The following is a 19,384-nucleotide window of genomic DNA, read 5'->3' on the forward strand; positions in this document are numbered from 1 at the left end:
ATGAAGATCAAAGACCACAGCCTTCAGTATGGATTACACCTCAAAATAAACAAAACAAAACAAAAATCCTCACAAATGGACCAATAAGCAACTTCATGATAAATAGAGAAAAGATTGAAGTTGTCAAGATTTCATTTTACTTGGATCTACAATCAACACCCATGGAAGCAGCAGTCAAGAAATCCCAGGACGCATTGCATTGGGCAAATCTGCTGCAAAAGACCTCTTTAAAGTGTTCAAAAGCAAATACATCACTTTAAGGACTAAGGTGCACCTGACCCAAGCCATGGTGTTTTCAATAGCCTCATATGCATGCAAAAGCTGGGCAATGAATAAGGAAGACCAAAGAAGAATTGACACCTTTGAGTTATGGTGTTTGCGAAGAATGTTTTGCATGGACTACAAAAAGAATGAACAAATCTGTCTTGGAAGAAGTACATCCAGAATGCTCCTTAGAAGCGAGGATGAGGAGACTTTGTCTCACATACTTTGGACATGTTATCAGGAGGGACCAGTCCCTGGAGAAGGACATCATGTTTGGTAAAGTAGAGGGTCAGCAAAAAAGAGGAAGACCCTTAATGAGATGAGTTGCCACGGTGGTTGCAACAACGGGCTGAAGCAAAACAACCATCATAAGGATAGCACAGGACTAGGCAGTGTTTCAGAACTGACTCGATGGCACCTAACAACAACAACATATATGTATATATAGAGAGAGAGAGAGAAAGAGAGAGAGAGGGAGATTTATCTCAAGGAAATGGCTCATGCAGTTGTAAAGACTGGCAAGTCCCAAGATTGTGGGTCAGGTGTCAGGCCGGAGACTTCTCCCGACTCACATAGTTGCGGGGGCTGACGAACCCAAGATTGGCAGGTTAGACAGCAGGCTGCTGGCTTACAGGCTGTGGAGGCTGACAAATCCCAAGATCGGCAAGTAAGCTGCTAGCTCAAGTCCCAAGAACTGGAGGTCAGATGATGACGAGCTGGCTGTAGCATCCAGAGCAAAAGCCTTGATGGAACATCCATTTATATACTGGAGGGAGGCCACACCCCCAAGGAAACTCCCTTTCAAGTGATTGGCTGCTCGTAGCAGATCTCATCATGGAATTGATTACATCATTACATAACTGCCAAACTACATGATAATTGCCAAACCATTGAGAATCATGGCTCAGCCAAGTTGACACACCACCTTAACCATCACAGTAGGTATTACTGTCCACATTTTACAGATTAAATTCACAGAGACGTGACTTGCCTAAGGCCACACAATGCAGTGACAAAGCCATGAATGAGCCAGGTTCTCTGGTGTTCTAGCCCAGGGCTGTGCCTACTCCTTCCTACCCTTCACCAAGGACATACTTGTCAGCTTCTGTAGGCAGTCCCCCCCTCCCCTCACTGTCTGGGACCCTAAACTCAGAGGGCCTGGGCAACAGGTGGAGCCAATTTCCAGAAACTGCTTTTCCATCCCCACTCTGCTCTTGCCAATGTACTCCCCACCCCACCCTTGCTCGCACACTCAGAGATAAGATTCTTGATTACAGACAGTACAACGAGTACAGGCTTTAGAGTCTGGAAGACCTGGGTTGACAGGGAAGCAACACACCCTCACTAGCCATATGGCTTAGCCAGTTCACTTCCTCTGGCTGAGACTTGGTTTCCTCTGCTGTAAATGGGGGTGATGATCTCTTCTTTCCATGCCTTCTAGGAGTATCCTACTGAAGAGCAAGAGAACAAGTAGAAATGAAAGTCTGAGTAAAGGGCAAAGCTCTCATGAAGGAAAGATAGTGGGCCTGTAAACTGTCTCAGATGTAAGAGGAGGGGCAGGAGGCTCCTGGGATGATACTGTGGGTTCAGAAGAAAGAAGGGGGCAACACTTAATGAAAACAAAGAGGGGGAACTAACAACTGAGTTTGAGCAAAAAGCAGAGAGAGGTAAAAACTATCATTTAGTAAAAGATCAGAAAATGCATTTTCCATCTTGAAAAGAAGAAGCAAAGAGCAAGAGCACAAGCTGTCTCAAACCCTGGCAACAGAAAAATCCTGCTGGTGGACGAGCAGTGAAAAGCAGGAGTGGCTTTCATTCATCTGGGTTCTCAATTCTGTTCCACTGATCAATGTGTCTGTCGTTGTACCAGTACCAGGCCGTTCTGACTACTGTAGTTGCATAGCAGGTTTTGAGGTCAGGTAGTTCGAGGCCTCCTGCTTTGTTCTTCTTCTTCAAAAATGCTTTACTTATTCGTGGCCTCTTTCTTTTCCATATAAAGTTAATGATTAGTTTTCCCACCTCATTAAAGAATGCTGTTGGTATTCGGATCAGGATTGCATTGTATTTGTAGATTGATAGTTGGTGTATTTAGACAGTTTATATTTAATGTAATTATCTATATGGTGGGGCTTAAGTCTGTCGTTAAAATATTTGTTTTCAGTTTTTTCATTTCTGTTTTCTTCTTCCTGCCTTTGTGTGGGTTAGTTGAACATTTTTAGAATTTCTGATTTATCTATAGTGTTTCTAAGTGTATCTCTTCATATAACTTTTTTAGTGGTTGCTCTAAGGATTACATTATATATATATAAAACTCATCATAGTCTGTTGGTATTGACCTTTTACCAGTTCGAGTGAAATGTAGATATCTTACCCCCCCGGTACCCTCACGTGCTTATAATTGTCTTAAATATTTTTGCTACATTCATTTAGAACCATACCAGACAGTGTTATAATATTTTCTTCAAACATCAAATATTATTTAGAAAATTCAAGAGGATAAGGAAAATATATTTACCCATATTTTTACTCTTTCTGTAGTTCTTTCTTCCTGATGTCACAAAATTCCTTCTTTTATTGTTTCCTTTCTGTTTAGAGAACTTTCTTTAGCCATTCTTTAGGGTAGATCTGCTGGCAACAAATTCCCTTAGTTTTCCTTCTGATAATATCTTGGTTTCCCTTTTTTTTCCTGATAGACATTTTTGAGGGATACAGAATTCTGGGTTGTTAGTTTTTTTTTTTTTTTCTTTCAGCACTTGAAAAATATTGTGTCACTTCCTCCTGATATCCATGGTTTCTGATCCCTACTCTGTCTTCTCTGATACACCCCAGTCTGGGTTATGGGGATGGGGCACTGTCTTAGTCATCTAGTGCTGCTATAACAGAAATACCACAAGTGGATGGTTTTAACGAAGAGAAGTTTATTTCCTCACAGTCAAAGTAGGCTAAAAGTCCAAATTCAGGGCGTCAGCTCCAGGGGAAGGCTTTTCCTCTCTGTCGGCCTTCTCTTCAGTGTTCCCTCGGACTAGGAGCTTCTCTATTCAGGGACCCTGGTCCAAAAGACACGCTCTGCTCCCAGCACTGCTTTCTTGGTGGTATGAGGTCCCCAGTTCTCTGCTTGCTTCCCTTTCCTTTTTTCTCTTGTAAGGTAAAAGGTGGTGCAGGCCACACCCTAGGGAAATTCCCTTTACATTGGATCAGGGATATGACCTGGGTAAGGGTGGTGTTACAATCCCACCCTAATCCTCTTTAACATAAAATTACAATCACAGAATGGAGGCCTACCACACAATTCTGGGAATCGTGGCCCAGCCAAATTGATACACACATTTTGCGGGGGACATAATTCAAATTATGACAGGCACCTTGTACAGCCTGCTGAGGATGCAAGCTAGCGTCCCCACTTGGCCTTTGCTGGTGTGGGTGGGGGCAAAGCTACCAGTTTTTTTTCTGTAGTGTTTGGCTGGTATAAAGCAGTCATTGTGTAAAAGTTTTCTGTCTTGCTAGGCTGCCACTTTCCTGGTTGTCTGGCTAGAATGAAGAGGCTTTTGTCGGGGCTTTTTTCATCTATGCCCGCTGGCATTTCCAGGTTGCCAGCTTCTTCAGCTCCACGTCTGGGATGTATGAGGCACAAAGAAAATGCAGGGTGCTCTCCACTGTGTTGTTACTTAGGTTTCAAGGTGCCTATCCAGTCTGCCTTCTTCTCTCCACCTTCCAGAGTCATTTTATGTTTGTTTTATATATAATGTTTCGGATTTTAGTTGTACGTAGGGGGAAGAATAGGGAAAAGTACCTCTACTCCATCTTCCTGGAAGTGAAAGTCTTTTGTTTTATTTTCATTTTTATAAAGAAATGCTTCTCTATGCCAAGGTCATAAAAGACATTTTGTATTTGCTTCTAGGTGTGTGTTATTTGCATAAAAATATGGCAATGTATAAATACAGATAAATTTTTATATGTCTATATGTGATTTTTTCTCTTTTACATATAAGTCTTTAACTTTCCTGGATTTTATTTTTGTGTGGTATGAGTAGTATAAGAAATCCAATGTTATATTTTTCATATGGATATTGATTGTCACGATACAATTTTTTAAGTCTGTCCCCTTCCTACTGACGTGAAATGCTAGCGTTATCATTAGTCAAATTCCTATATTTTCGTCAGTCCGTTTCTGGACTCTGTCTCTATCCTAGAGTTTCTCAACCTTGGTGCTATTGACATTTTGGGCTGAATAATTCTTTGTTGGGGGGAGCTGTTTATTATAGGATGTTTCCCCAATTGTGAAAATAAAAAATGTCTCCAGATGTGGCCAAATCCCTTGGGGGCAAATTTGCACCTGATTGAGAACAACTGCATTGCTTGATTATGTCTATCAATTTTTGTGCCAATATCACACTCACAGATTCTTACAGCTTTATAAAATATCCTGTTACCTCTTGGGGCAAGTCTCTCCTATTCTTTCTCTCTCAAAATTGTTTTGTTCACTCTTGCACCTTTACATTTCTAGATTAATTTTAGAATTAGTTTGACAAATTTCATGAAATATTTTTTGGGGAAATTTTATGTCTAGATTAATTTAGGAAGAACTGACGTCTCTATGATATTGAACTTTCCCATCCATCTACATATAGTCAGGTTCTTTTATGTCTGTCAGTAACTTTTTATGTCCTTCAGTTACCTAACCTCTCTCAACCTTGATTTTCTACCTGTAAAAGGAAGATAATAATACTTGTTTTGAGTCTTGTCTACCAAACTATACTGAAAGATCTCCTGCCAGTAGGGCCTTAGATCTTTCATAGTACCTTGTAGGAGGTTGTAAAAATGGTAGGTGTGCAATAAATACTCATGCCCAAGCAACATGGGTTTTTGTTTTTGGCTTCTTAGAAGTTCTTGATGGCCTATCAATAAACCTATGTAAAGATCAATAATCCTATGATCTTTCTCTATACAAGCTGCAGCAGCCGGGGCTGTCTGGTCTTCCCAGGCTGGGTCTACGCTCAGGCTTTTTTCCTGTTCCCCTGCCACCACCCCTGACTTCAAGGGAAGCCGGAAGCATCCTTCTACTCTCAAAAGCCATCTCTCCTGCTTTTCACTGCTCAGCCACAGCAGGAGTATGCATAGTCACCAGGATCTGAGAAGGGTTCTAGTATTGTTGCTTTTTGCATTCTTATTGTTAAGCTAGAAAATTCACCTTTTACAAATGATAGCATTCAACCCTCTCTGTCTTTCTCCGTGAGAGCTGCCAATCTTACTTCTTCTGCTTAGTGTAAAGTCCCTCCCCCATCCTGCCTGGCCTTGTTTCCTACGGTGCGCCAGAGTGAATGAGCCTGTCCCTGCATGGGTCTTACTCAGTCCTGCCCACATACCTTTATCCAATATTAATGCCTTTTCTCTTCCATTTTGCCTAACCCACTCCTTCACTAATCTAACACTAATAAGTCCCCTTTCCTTTTCTTTTTTTTTTAATAGTGGTATAACAAAATATTTGCCATTTCAACATTTTTTACATGTATAATTCAGTGATCCCTCTTCTTTTTAAAACCCTCTTTACACTTGATATTAAACAATTTTTGCTTAATTATATACTGCACAGACCCAGAGTAGTGGGCAGAGGAAAGAACATGCATGACTCAAGGCAGACAGGCATGGACTGAATTCCAGTCCCACCATTTATTAGCTGTGACACCTTGAGCAAGCCACCTAGCTTCTCTCAGCCTTGATTTTCTCATCTGTAAAATGTAGATAATAAAACTTGTTTTGAGCCGTATCTATCAAACTATATGGAAAGATCTTTCGCTAATAGGGCCTTGTATCTTTCACAGTAACTTACAAGAGGATATAAAAATGGTAGGTGTGTAATAAAGACTTGTGACAAAGCAACATGTTTTTCTTTCGTTTTTTGGCCCCTTAGAGACTCTTGACGGAGCCCCGGTGGCACAATAGTTAAGCTAACCAAGAGGCTGATGGTTCAAATCCACCCAGCAGCTCCCTGGGAGAAAGACCCAGCTATCTGCTCCTGTCTAGCCTAGAAAACCCTATGGGGCAGTTCTACTGTGTCACATGGACTTGCTATGAGTCAACATCTACTTGACAGCACCTAACAGCAACAACAAAGGCTCTTGGTGGTCTACCCTAATGAAGGAATGGGTAGTCCAAAACGTGACATCAAAAAAAAAAAATCTATATTTAGTTTCTGAATTAATCGTGAGTTTTTGTGAGCAGCAGATTTTCTTTTTTAATTCTATATTATTTGGGTAATATTAGAAATAGTTTGTATCTCCCAAATACTCACTAGGCTAGAATGAAAATATTGTTTTAGAAAATCCACAATATGGATTAGTCCTCGTGTGACAAATGGAGTGCTGACTACATCAAATTATTTCGATAAACACTGAACCCATGAAGAGTTTGGGATGGAAATGTTCAGACCATGAACCTCCTGATAAATGTGCTGCTGCTTCTGAATATTCTAGGAACACTTGTTAGGCAAATGTTTTGAATATTATTTTTAAATATCTCCCCTCTGTAAAGATGCTAGCCTACTGAATATACCAAGGAAACCACGGGGCCTCTTTCTTACCTGTTGCCTGTAAGCTTAAGCCTGGATCCAGCTTTGCGTGGGGTTTGGAGCTGATGAACAGGTAACAAAGCACACAGGCTGTGACAATGAAGGCCAGGAGGACCATCGCTGCTATGGACAGGCCCACCAGAGCACCAATACTGGGGAGAGAAGATCATAACAGGCGCTGAGTGTCATGAAGACTTGGGAGGCAGTGTGGTGTAGTAGATGTGTTGTAGGTGCTGTAGGAATGAACCAACTTTGACTTTTGTTGTGTCCTTACCTGTCTTAGGAGCTCTGGTGGCACAGTGGTTAAGAGCTAGGCTGCTAATCAAAAGGCTGGCAGTTCAAATCCACCAGCTGCTCCTTGGAAACCCTATGGGGCAGTTCTACTCTGTCCTATAGTGTCACTGTGAGTTGGAATTGACTCAATGACAAGGGGTTTGGTGCTGATTTTTGGTTATCTGTCTTGAGGAGTCCCTGGGGGTGCAAACGGTTAACCTGCTAACTGAAAGGTTAGAGGTTTGAGTCCACCTAGAGTCTCCTCTGGAAACCCTGGTGGCGTAGTGGTTAAGAGCTACGGCTGCTAACCAAAAGGTCAGCAGTTTGAATCCACTAGGTGCTCCCTGTAAACCTTATGGGGCAGTTCTACTCTGTCCTATAGGGTCACTATGAGTTGGAATTGACTCGATGGCAATGGCTTTTGTTTTGGTTTTAGAGTCTCCTCTGAAGGAAGGACTGGCAATTTACTTCCGAAAAATTAGCCACTGAAACATCTATGGAGCACAGTTCTACTCTGACACACATGGGGTCGCCATGAGTCAGAACTGACTCAACAGCAACTGGTTTTTACCTGTCTTGAACAGGCTTTCTGTCCCTAAGCATGAGAAAGAGCACCAACTATGTGCCAAGCACTCACCACATACGTAACATGATGTCACTCAGAGCCCACCATGTAGTAGGGACTCAGTATGTGTGTTCCCTTTCTTCTTCCCTCTTTCTCTCCTTGCTCCCATCCCGGAGAGCTGGAGATGACCTCCCAGCACTGCTGGTTTTTTGTTTTTGTTTTTGTTTTTTTTAAAATCAAGACACACAGTAGGCCTACAATAAAAACCAGCTGTCCTTCCAGCCTCACAGTAATCTCTGGCCCAACCTTTAGTGGGTCATCATGTCCTGTTGGCTCCGTGTCTGAAATACCTTCCTCAATACCCTCCAACCTCACTGCCCCTGCCCCAAGGCAGGCCTAGGTTACCTGGTCTCCAGACAATTGTCTCCTGGCTCATTTGGAGCCACAGTTTTTTCTGCTCCACATGATCCTTCCCCATCAGCTCCCCATGTCTGAACTTTACCTGACTAGAAGGCTTATCTCAAATGTCCCCTTCATGATAATGCTTCCTTGGTCATCCCTTCTCCTGCTTCCCATGCCAGGCCAGTCTTCCAAGGACACTTTATTCAAGGCCTTTGGCTCTTCCCACTTGCTGAGGCAGGACCAGACAGTGTTACATTCTGTCATACACAGGGTTGCTATGAGCCAGAACTGATTCTAGGGCACCTAACAACCTCCCTGACCACCACTCCTTCCTCAGCTTTTCTGCCTCTTCCCACACTCTAGCCCCAGACTCCTGTCCTTGCCACTTGTGCAGAATTAGTTGATAGTTAATTTCCACTAAACACAAACACCTGAGAATCTTGGCGTCTGCCTTCCTGTGGCTAAACAAATTGCGAGGTATCCCTGCAATGGAATAGTAGAGAGCCATTAAAAACATGTTTTCAAATAATGTTTAAGGTCATGGATAAATGCTTTCTTATGAGATATGTTAAGTGAAAAGAGCAGAATGCACTATTGAATATATAGCATAATTCCAACTTAAACATAAATATATACACGAAAGGTTGGAAGGAAATACACCAGAATGTGAACAGGCTGTCTCTGGGTATAGCACATGCTGTATATGTTCTGTCCATGTCCCATTGGGTCTTATCATTATGGAGTATTCTGGCCAGAGTTTCAATTCCTGCATTTGCATCTCTTTGCCTAAGGCCTTATTTGGGGCCAAAGCAGCCTCTGTCTATACATTGGACAGACCAGAGTGCAGGAAAATTAATGCCTCCCACCCCTCAACAACCCATAACAAATGACTGACAGGAGCTGTATGTAAGTACCCCAGCTTCCTCGCCGTCAGGTGGGATAACTGTGAGGTACACGTTCTGGGGTGGCTGGCAGAGTCCAGCGAGTTTAAGCTGTGGTTACTCTCGGTGGTGACTTGCTCGGTAACACTCCTTTTATTGTTACACCTCTTCCCCTTCCCTGTCTCACTTTCTTACCCCTACCAGCGTTTTCTGGGATTATCTTTCATGTGAACAACTTGCCCGCAAATTTGTGTCTCAGGGTCTTCTTCCGGGGAGCCCAAACCAAGACTTTGGATTACCCTCGATTTCTTTTCCTTTTTGTTTGTCCTGTCCTTTTCACATTGAGCATGTAGTATTTTTTAGATCTTTTAAGTACTTTAATTAAACATTGTTTTCTCTTTTGAGATATACTTACTGCTTACAGGGCTGTTACCTGGGAAAAATATGCACAGGTTGGGACGCCACCCTTTAAAAAGGTTATCTGTGGAAACCTGGATAGAAAGGGGCCTCAAAATGAGGTCATTGAAGGTGCGGGTAAGAGAGCTGGGGGGGTGGGACAGTTAGGGAGCAGGCACATTTCTATCTACAGTCTCTGCTGGTCTGTCTGGGGGCAGAAGAACCAACCTTGAGGACAGAGCTGGGAACAAACGCAGAGGTTCAAAGAGGGAAATCTGTGCTTAGTAGAAGAGGAACTTTAAATGATCAGAGTTGTCCCATGGTGAATCCACAGACTAAAGAGGTGATGAGTTCCCCATCACTAGAGAGGTTTTGGCAGAACACCTGGATGAGTGCATCTGTCAGTGGTTAGACATCCGTGCCCTTGGTGGGAAATTGGATTAGAGCACCACCAGCCTTCTAGGATTGCAATGATCTATGATTATGAAGGAATCTCTGGGTGTTGCAAACAGTTAACGTGCTTGGCTGCTAACCAAAAGGTTGGAGGTTGGAGACCACCCAGAGGTGCCTTGGAAGAAAGGCCTGGAGATCTACTTCCAAAAAATCAGCCATTGAAAACCGTATAAAGTTCAGTTCTACTCTGACACACATGGGGTCACCATGAGTCAGAATCGACTTGATGGCAACTGTCAAGTTTTTTATGATTATGAAAGATAGAAAACCCACTTGACCCCTTAGGAAGAACTGGAGGGGCAGCCTAACAAACAAGAGCTTTGGAGTCAGGCAGTTCTAAGTTCAAATCCAGGCTCTGCAACATATAAGCTGAAAAATCACTTCACCTCTCTGAACTTCATTTTCTTCATTTGTGAAAAGACAGAGTATATACCTGACCACCAAGTCTGCCCTCCATCAAGGCTACTGCCTTATGGTTCTTGTCCTGGAAAAAGACAGAACTGCAGATGGAGGTTGTTTGGAAACTGGACCAGACAGTATAATAGCACCAGCCGCTTCTTCACAGGGAGGCTTTACTTCCTGAGACACATTTTAAAGACAGTAATTCTCCTTGAGCACTCTCCAAGGAAATGGTGCTTACCTGGAGATTTTTATTTTTTTTAAGGCTAGTTTTCATGAAAAGGATCCCTTCTGGTGCAGTGATTAAGAGCTCAGCTGCTAATGAAAAGGTCAGCAGTTCAAATTCACCTGCAGCTCCTTGGAAACTCTATGAGGCAGTTCTACTCTGTCCTATAGGGTCGCTATGAGTCAGAATCGACTTGTTGGGAACGGATTTTTTTTTTTTTTTTTCCATGAATAGGACCAAATGGAGTCTAGGACAAAGCCAGGTCTCCACCTTCCAAGGGTGGGGCTGTCAGGAGAATGCCAAAAGAATCACTTCAGGGTTTGGAGTACACTGATCACCCAGACATCCGAGGGCACTCAGTTCCCCTCCTCCGCTTTGCAATTGTCCATGATGTTTACGGACAACATTACATATGTCCCGTGCCCAGAAAGAGTAGACTCTGCATACTGGAACCTTCCAGCTGCCCTTGGGGGTCACAGAATGGAAGCACACTGACATGGGAAGTCACCCATCCAACACTCTACCCCATTGTCTGAACCACTAAAGCACTCCATGTATCAAGAGGGTTTCCAAGGCAACAGAAGAAACCAGAAGAGGTAGAGCTCTGTACAGGGAAGGGAGTGGTGGAAAAGGGATTGGGTCCTGGTTGGGTGCTAAGGGGATTACTCATCTCTGTATCCCCAAGGGCCAGCACAGTGTCCAGAAGAGAGTCAAGGGTCAGTGAGCATGTTTTCAGATGACCTGAGTAGAGTAGGTTATGAAAGAGTAAGGCTAGATTTAGACACTCATGGAGCAGACACACCTGAGATATCTTCCTAGCTCTGCCACTTCCCCTCACTGGGATCCTCCCTGATAGTAACTTAACCTCTCTCAAGTTTTCTCATCTGTAAAATGGAGAGAACACATGCCAGGGTTGTGAATGTGTGAAAGCATCCAGCACTTGGATGGTCCTAGGTAATATTCTTTAAATCCAAATCTGCTATGACATTGCTAAAGGATCTTGGACAAGCCACTTTCATACTCTGAGCTTCACTTTCCCCACCTATGACCCAGAGATAGGGAACTCATTTTTATTGAGCACCTACTATATGCACTAGTCACTTTCACGTGTATTATTTCACCAAAGCCTTACAATTCCACGAGACAGGTATTACTATCTCCATTTTAAGGTTGAAGAAGAGGCTCTGAGATTAAATAACTTGCCTATATCCACTGAGCTTGACAGAGCCAAGGTTTGGACCAGGTTGTGACTAGCCCCAAATCCCCACAATGTCTCTGTACTTCAAAAGGAGGTCAGAATAATCATATTTCAGCACTCAACTCAGTGTGAAGTACACTAAGCTAAGTGTGTCTTCCAACAAATACTCCGTTGCTCTACTTTAGGTGCATGTCATATCTCTTTAAGTGGACTGTGAGCTCCTCAGGGGTAGAGAATAATAGATTTCTGTGTCCCCAGTTTCTGGCACAAAGCAAAGGCTATAATAAATGAATGAATATATGAATGAACAGGGAATAAGTTAATATGATTCTTTGGGTTACAGGTAGCTGTCAAATATGCATCCAAAAAGCCTTTAGAATTATAGATTGAGCAGCCTCAAAAAAGCAATAGTATCTGTTATTGTCACTGGCACATGCCAAGTTGATTTCACCTCTGTTACCTTCTTTGATCCTTGCCACTGCCCTGTCTGGGAATCAGGGCAGTGATTGATCATCATCCCCATTTGGTAGATGAAAAGAGAGAGGCTCAGAGAGGTTTTAGTAGCATATGATGCTGTCCTTTACCACCCAGAGGGTATGTGACCTCTGTGCACATACCTCCAGGGACAGGAAGTTCACTACCTACTGAGATGGCTCGCTCCAGTTTTGCTGGTGTTCGTTTCCCAGAGCAGGCTCAGCATCAAGCCCTGTTTTTGAGCGAAGCCTTTGGAGACCCAGTGGTATTGAGGCCTAAGCCCCAAACTTAGGTTCCAGGAATGTTAGGGCTGATCTAGCCATCTCCTCCCTGGAACAAGTGGGGACAGTGAGGTCCTGTGGGGGGAATTCACCCAAATTACGCTTCTGTTGATATTGCCTGAGGTGGTATCTGCTGTGGCATTATGCCATCAGCCCATGATGAACTTGGAGTCAGCTCTGACCTCCAGGTCTCCTGCCTTAGCTAAAGGGTAAACTACAACCCCACACTCACCACAGGGTCTGGCACATGGTCAGTGCTCAGTAAGGGGTGGCTGAAAGAATGACTATGAGAGGAAAGGATAGGGTTGAGGTTGGGGCTGAGGCTAGGATTGGGTTGGGGTGTAGCACTGGATGAAGGTTAAGGCTTGGGGTCGAGGTTTGGCTATAGGTCTGGATAATGTTGGGAGTCAGGATAGGGGAATGGAGCTAAGGTGAGTTTGCAGGGAGGGTTGAGGAGGAGGTTGGGGTTGGTGATAGAGTGAGGGCTGGGGTTATCACCGGGAGGGTTGGGTAAGGGTAGGGGTGAGGTTAGTACTGATATCAGAACAAGGACCCTGATGGGCAATTGGATGATGGTTGGGATGGGGTTTGGGTTTCCTGTGAAGTTTGGAAGATGGTAATTTGCTTTCAGGGTGAGGGTAGATATTGATTCAGGGTTGGGTTGAGGGTGGCGGTAGAGTGAAGTTTGGAATGTGGATGGAGTGAGGGTTGTTTCCGAGTCAAGCTAGGGTGAGGTTCAAGCATGGATCTGGATAATAGCTGGAGTCAGGATGAAGGAATGGGGTGAGAAGGGGTTGTAGCAACACTTGAGAGGATGGTTGGGTTGGTGATAGGGTGAGAACTGGGGTCAGTACTGGGTATGAGGGGGTAAGGGGGTGGGGGATGCTGATGTTGGAACGGTCCTTTGGATGAGGATTGAGGTGTGGTGTGGGTTTAGCCCTGGGCTGGGCTGAGGATAGGGTGTGGGGACTGAGATTAGAGTGGGGTTCAAGGTGGGCTTAGGGCCGGGGCTGGTACCTGAGCCACCACATGTGGCTGTGCTCGTAGGGGAAGAAGCTGTGCGGGTCGTCGCAGCAGTATTTGTGGTCCCGGAAGCCACAGCAGAAGACCGCGGCCGCCTCGCCCCCTGGCCGCGGGCAGCTGAATCCGCGCACCACCTCCTGCTCAGCGCTCACGTAGCTCGTGCAGGCGCCGCTCATCTCGCCCCGCGCCGGCCCGCCACCGCCGCCACCTCGGGCCACAGGATGGACGGCCGGCGGGAGGAGGGCACGGGCGGCCGGACGTGGACCGAGGACCCGGAGAGCGAGGGACGGACTCAGAACTGAGGCTGAGAAAGAGAGACTGAGATAGCGGAGCAGAAACAGAAACAGAGAGGCAGAGAAGAACAAGAAGACAGAGACAGAGAAAGATAGAGGGGCAGAGAGATAGAAAGAGACAGAGAGAAAAGCCAGCAAGAGGCGCGGAGACTTGCAGCTGAGAGTCCTAGAGCCCCGGAGAACGGAGAGAGGCGCCCAGGTGCGCGGACCCCGCGAGGCGGGAGGGGAGGTGCCGGAGGAGAGGAGAGGCAGGAGGTCGGCGGAGACGCTGCAGGAGTGCAGAGCCCCGGGGAGCCGGGCGGGGGCCCGAGCGCGGGGGCGAGCCGGGGGCTACCCGCGGAGCGACGAGGAGGGAGCACCCTCGACCCTCTGCTTTCCCAGTGTGTGCACAAGGGCTCTGGGGCGCAGTGACATGTGTTCAGGGTGGCAGGGAGGGAATTCTTAGCCGCGGTCGTGGGTTCCACATCTGCATTGAGCACTCGCCCAGTGCTAGGCACTGTGCTGGGCGCTGGGAATCTCAGGGGAGATCAGGTTAGTGCAGGAGACAGCCAAGCAACCACACAGCTCTGAGGTCAATTTGGAGATGATTAACATACTACTTCACTTACCCCTTACAACAACCCAGAGAGGCCAAAGGTTTTCAAATCCATTTTCCAGATGGAAGCTCAGGGCCAGAGAGAAGTCATTTCGTTGGGCTCCTCAACCTGCATATGGGATTTTAACCCAGATCTGGTTAGTTCTGAAGTCCTTGCTCTACCTGCCACCCCACACAGCGCCTCTTTTCCAGTGGACTTTTTAGATGCCGTCGTTCTCTGGCTTCCTTGCCTGAGTCCTCCCTTCCCTGAGCAGCTAGCTCATGTACTGTTCTGTTCACACTCCCACCGCTGGCCTGGGAGGTGGTGGGGTGGGCAGGGTGTGGGGGTGCTGGTGGTGGTGGATTATTCCAGATGGTAACTCCAACCAGGGCAAAGCCAGCTGGCCTCTCCATTCTCAAAAATTATTTCCAGATCACAAGTGCAGTGTTCTCAGTAGGATCAGAGAGCCACAATCTGAAGGAGCTATACGAAGCCCTCACAGATCGCCTGTCTGTCCTCTCAGAGTACATTGGAGAAACTGAGGTGCTGAGAGGAACATAACTTGGTTCAGTTACACTGAGCCAGAGCTCTAGTTTGTCCATATTCATTTAGTTTGTTAATATTCATTCAGTCAATCATAGAGTGTTGGGGTTGAAAGGACCTGTTATTGAGTCACAACCAGCATTTAAACAAAAATGAAATGGATTAGAAAAAAATGTACTACAGATAAAAAAAATTTAAATATTCTCTAGGTGCCCCTCAACAGATGAATGGATAAACAAACTATGGTGCATGCACACAATGGAATACTACACAAGAATAAAGAACAATGATGAATCTGCAAAGCATCTCACAACACGGATGAATCTGGATGGCATTATGCTGGGTGAAATAAGTTAATCACAAAAGGACAAATATTGTATGAGACCGCTACTATAAAAACTCATGAAAAGATTTACACACAAAAAGAAACAATCTTTGGGTTATGAGGGAGGGGAGGGTGGGGAGAGAAAAACACTAAATAGACAAAAGGTAAGTGGTAACTTTGATGAAGGGTAAGACAGTACACAATACTGGGGAAGCCAGCACAACTTGTCCATGGCAAGGTCATGGAAGCTGCATAGACACATCCAAACTCCCTGAGGGATCAAATTACTGGGCTGAGGGCTGTGGGGTCCATGGTCTCTGAGAACATCTAGGTCAATTGGCACAACATAGTTTATAAAGAAAATATTCTACTTCCTACTTTGGTGAGTAGCGTCTGGGGTCTTAAAAGCTTGTGAGCGGCCATCTAAGATACTCCACTGGTCTCACCCCTTTGGGAGCAAGGGAGAATAAAGAAGACCAAAAACACAAAGGAAATATTAGTCCAGAGGACTAATGGACCACAACTACCACAGCCTCCACCAGACTGAGTCCTGCACAACTAGATGGTGCCTGGCTACCACCACCAACTGCTCTGACAGGGACCACAACAGAGGGTCCAGACAGAGCTGGAGAAAAATGTAGAACAAAATTCCAACTAAAAAATAAATAAAGACCATACTTACTGGTCTGACAGAGACTGGAGAAACCCCAAGAATATGGCCCCCGGACACCCTTTTAACTCAGTAATGAAGTCACACCTGAGGTTCACCCTTCAGCCAAAGACTAGACAGGTCCCTAAAACAAAATGAGACTAAATGGGCATACCGGTCCAGGGACTAGGATGAAAAGGCAGGAAGGGACAGGAAAGCTGGTAATGGAGAACATTAGGTTGAGAAGGGAAGAGTGTTGACATGTTGTGGGGTTGGCAACCAGTATCATGAAACGTTATGTATATTAATTGGTTAGTGAGAAGCTAGTTTGCTCTGTAAACCTTCATCTAAAGTACAGTAAAAGAAGTTAAGTATTCTTTTATAAAATTTTTGTTTTGGTTACATATATGTTCATCATGTATGTATTATGTACTGGATCACAATATAAAATGCATTTCTTACTTCGGGGCAGGTTGAAAAGGTTTGAAAGCCACTGTATCTGACACCTCCCATAGTACACATGGGGCAGGAGCTAGCTCAAGATCACAAAATCTTTAGCTCTCCATATTTTTCACAGTGGTGGATAGAATAGGAACAGTTAATGTGATGCTTTGGGACCTCTCCCCATCCCCAATTCCTCCACCCCTTGCTTTGGATGTGTGGGAGATGGATCATGGGCATTAGGGGATCTGCGCTCAGGTCCCAGCTTTGCCCGCTCCTGGCTTTATCTCTCTGTGTTTCAGATTCCTTGCCTTCATCCAGGTCAGCTCCTCAGATGCTGATGTGCAACTGTGCCTCTGATCTGTGTTGCACCCAGGGCTTTGAACCGGTGAACCACCAATGTCCATCTGATAAAATAAAAAGGCCAAAGTGCACCTCCATTAGAGTCTGCCATACAGATCCTAGTTTGCAGGGATACACAGCTCTGGGGAAGGATTTTCTGGGGAATAATAGCAAATCTCTCCAGTTTTCTTATTTGATCTCACAATCACCCATGAGGCAGGTTTTATCTTCACCTTTCAGGTGAGGATACTACCCTCTCAAAACTCTACCTTGCTCCCTCAGACAGAACAGCCAGAGCCGCCTCTGTGCCCACAGCCACTGCATTTCCCTTTTCACCTCCCTGTACTGTGACCATCTGTCTGTGCTTCAGACTCCCTCAAGGGGAGACCCAGATCTGACCCCTCTTATGGGCCCCAGTGCCCAATTGTGAGGGTCATGAACAATACAAGATGGGTTCTGCCTGCATAGGACTCTGGGAGAGAACCAGAGTACCTTACTGAGTTAGTGACCTGGGCCAAGAAAAAACACACCAAACACCTGACTTCATGGTAACGCCAGTTGAAACCTGTTAACTAATACAAAAACAACTCCATCCATCATAGATTAGACATGTTTTTCCTGGTTCCCCTGCACGTATCCTTGCACGCAAGCACTGAGTATATAAACCCACACCCCACACTGCCCTGCATGGACCTCTACCCAGGTGACTCTCGGTGCTTCAGCTGTCTGTCCCAAGAATCTTCGCAACGACCTCTGTTTGTGAGTTCCCTAATAAAGCTAGATCTGATCAATCAGGCTATCTCTGCCTCTTTGTTTGGAATCAGACCTGTGCCCCTGGGAGCCACTCCTGCTGCTGGTCCGGTGGGGTATGACCAGGGCTTCAAACCAGTTCATTCCAGGTTGAACCCCCTGGTGGTTCAGTGGTAGAATTCTCAACTTCCATGCAGGAGACTTGCGTTCAATTCCTGGCCAATGCACTTCATGCGCAGCAGCCACCACTTGTCTGTCAGCAGTGGTTTGTGGGTTACTGTGATACTGAACAGGTTTCAGCAGAGCTTTCAGACTAAGATGGACTAGGAACAAAGGCCTGGTGATCTACTCTGAAAATCAGCCAGTGAAAACTCTGTACATCACAACAGCCTGATCTGAAACCCATCATGGGATTGGCACAGGACCAGGCAGCATTTTTTTAAATTTTATTTTATTGTTGTACTTTAAGTGAAAGTTTACAATTCAAGTTAGTCTCTCATACAAAAAATGTATACATACATCCTTATGTGACCCTAATTGCTCTCCCTATACTGTGATAGCACATTATACTTTTCCAGCTCTGATTTCCCGTGTCCATTCAACCAGATCCTGACCCTCTCTGCCTTCTTGTCTCACCTCCGGACAGAACTGCCCATTTATTCTCAAATATCTACTTGAGCTAAGAAGCACATTCTTGACGAGTATCATTTTATGTCCCATAGTCCACTCTAATCTTTGACTGAAGAGTTGGCCTCGGGAATTGTTTTAGTGCTGGGTTGACAGAGAGTCTGGGGGCCATGCTTTCTGGGGTTCCTCCAGTCTCAATCAAACCATTAAGTCTCATCTTTTTACTAGAATTTGAGTTCTGCACCCCACTTTTTTCCTGCTCCAACAGGGACTCTCTGTTTTGTTCCCTGTCAGGGAGGTCATGGGTGGTAGCCGGGCACCATCTAGTTCTTCTGGTCTCAGGCTGAAACCAAACCAATGGGTCTGTGCCCAGCGTGCAAGGAGCCAATCTCTCAGACACTGGTTTTGAGAGGAAGAAAGAGTTTATTTTGCAAGCTAGCAAGCAGGAACTCAGAGGCATCGACCTCAGATTGAGTTTCTCGATTTGAGGAAATATTTACATTTTATAGGTTTGGGGAACTATACGTATTCATATAGGGGTGGAGGAAGGCAGGTAGGCAGGATCAGGAAGTTCTACATATTCATAGTTTTTATTGATTATTTATCTTTTTTATTTTTATTTATTTATTGTTGTAGTTTAAATGAAATTTACATTTCAAGTTACTCTCTCATACAAAAATTTATACATACATTGTTATGTAACCTTAATTGCTCTCCCCATACTGTGACAGCACACTCCTCCTTTCCACCCCTGATTCCCCATGTCCATTCAGCCAGCTCCTAACCCTCTCTGACCAGGCAGCATTTTTGACTGTCGTATATGGGGTCCCCATGAGTTGGAGGCAGACTCCGCGTCAGCTAACATTTATCAGATGGAGAGTAAAGGGGTGTGGGGGGACAGAATGCTGTGGGAAGGAGAGAAGCCTCCTGGAGTCATGGAGATCAGCTAGGAGGAAGAAAGGAAGCTTCGGCTTTTGGCAAAATTGGGAAGTTGCAGACAGTTTCCAAAGCACCTTTCCAGCTAAAAATCTATTCGTTTCTCCCAACAACCCTGTGGGATGAGGCAAGCAGGGATAATTGTGCCTCTTAGTTTCTTAGTGCTGCTATAGCAGAGATACCACAGTAGGTGGCTTTAAGAACAAATTTATTTTCTCACAGTTTAGGAGGTTAGCAGTCTGAACTCAGTTTGTTTTGGTTCAAACCCCTGCTGAGAATTTGCATTTCTAACAAGTTCCCAGGCGATGCTAATGCTGCTGGTTAGGGACCAATTCTGAGAACCATCAATAGAGCAGTGGTTCTCAAAATGTATTATACATAAGAATCACCTGGGAATCTTGTTAAAATGTAGATTCTCCTTTGCTCCAGATGGGAAGAGACCAATAATTGTACCTTAGATGGCTGCTTCCAAGCTTTTAAGACTTCAGATGCTACTCACCAAA

General features: G+C 45.0%; 1 protein-coding gene across 1 annotated transcript in view; it reads right to left on the bottom strand.

Annotated features, from left to right (window-relative positions):
- The window catches only part of SHISAL2A (shisa like 2A), a 27,823-nt gene extending 14,247 nt beyond the window's left edge, over positions 1-13,576 (bottom strand). The window contains exons 1-2 of the mRNA XM_004372047.1: positions 13,395-13,576; positions 6,842-6,981 (exon numbers count right to left, since the gene is read on the bottom strand). Of these exons, the coding sequence (XP_004372104.1) occupies positions 6,842-6,981; positions 13,395-13,576 (322 nt within the window). The remainder of the gene's footprint in view (positions 1-6,841; positions 6,982-13,394) is intronic.
- Between the last annotated feature and the right edge of the window lie 5,808 nt (positions 13,577-19,384).

Source organism: Trichechus manatus, unplaced genomic scaffold (genome assembly GCF_000243295.1).
Source record: "Trichechus manatus latirostris isolate Lorelei unplaced genomic scaffold, TriManLat1.0 scaffold00015, whole genome shotgun sequence".
NCBI lineage: Eukaryota > Metazoa > Chordata > Mammalia > Sirenia > Trichechidae > Trichechus > Trichechus manatus.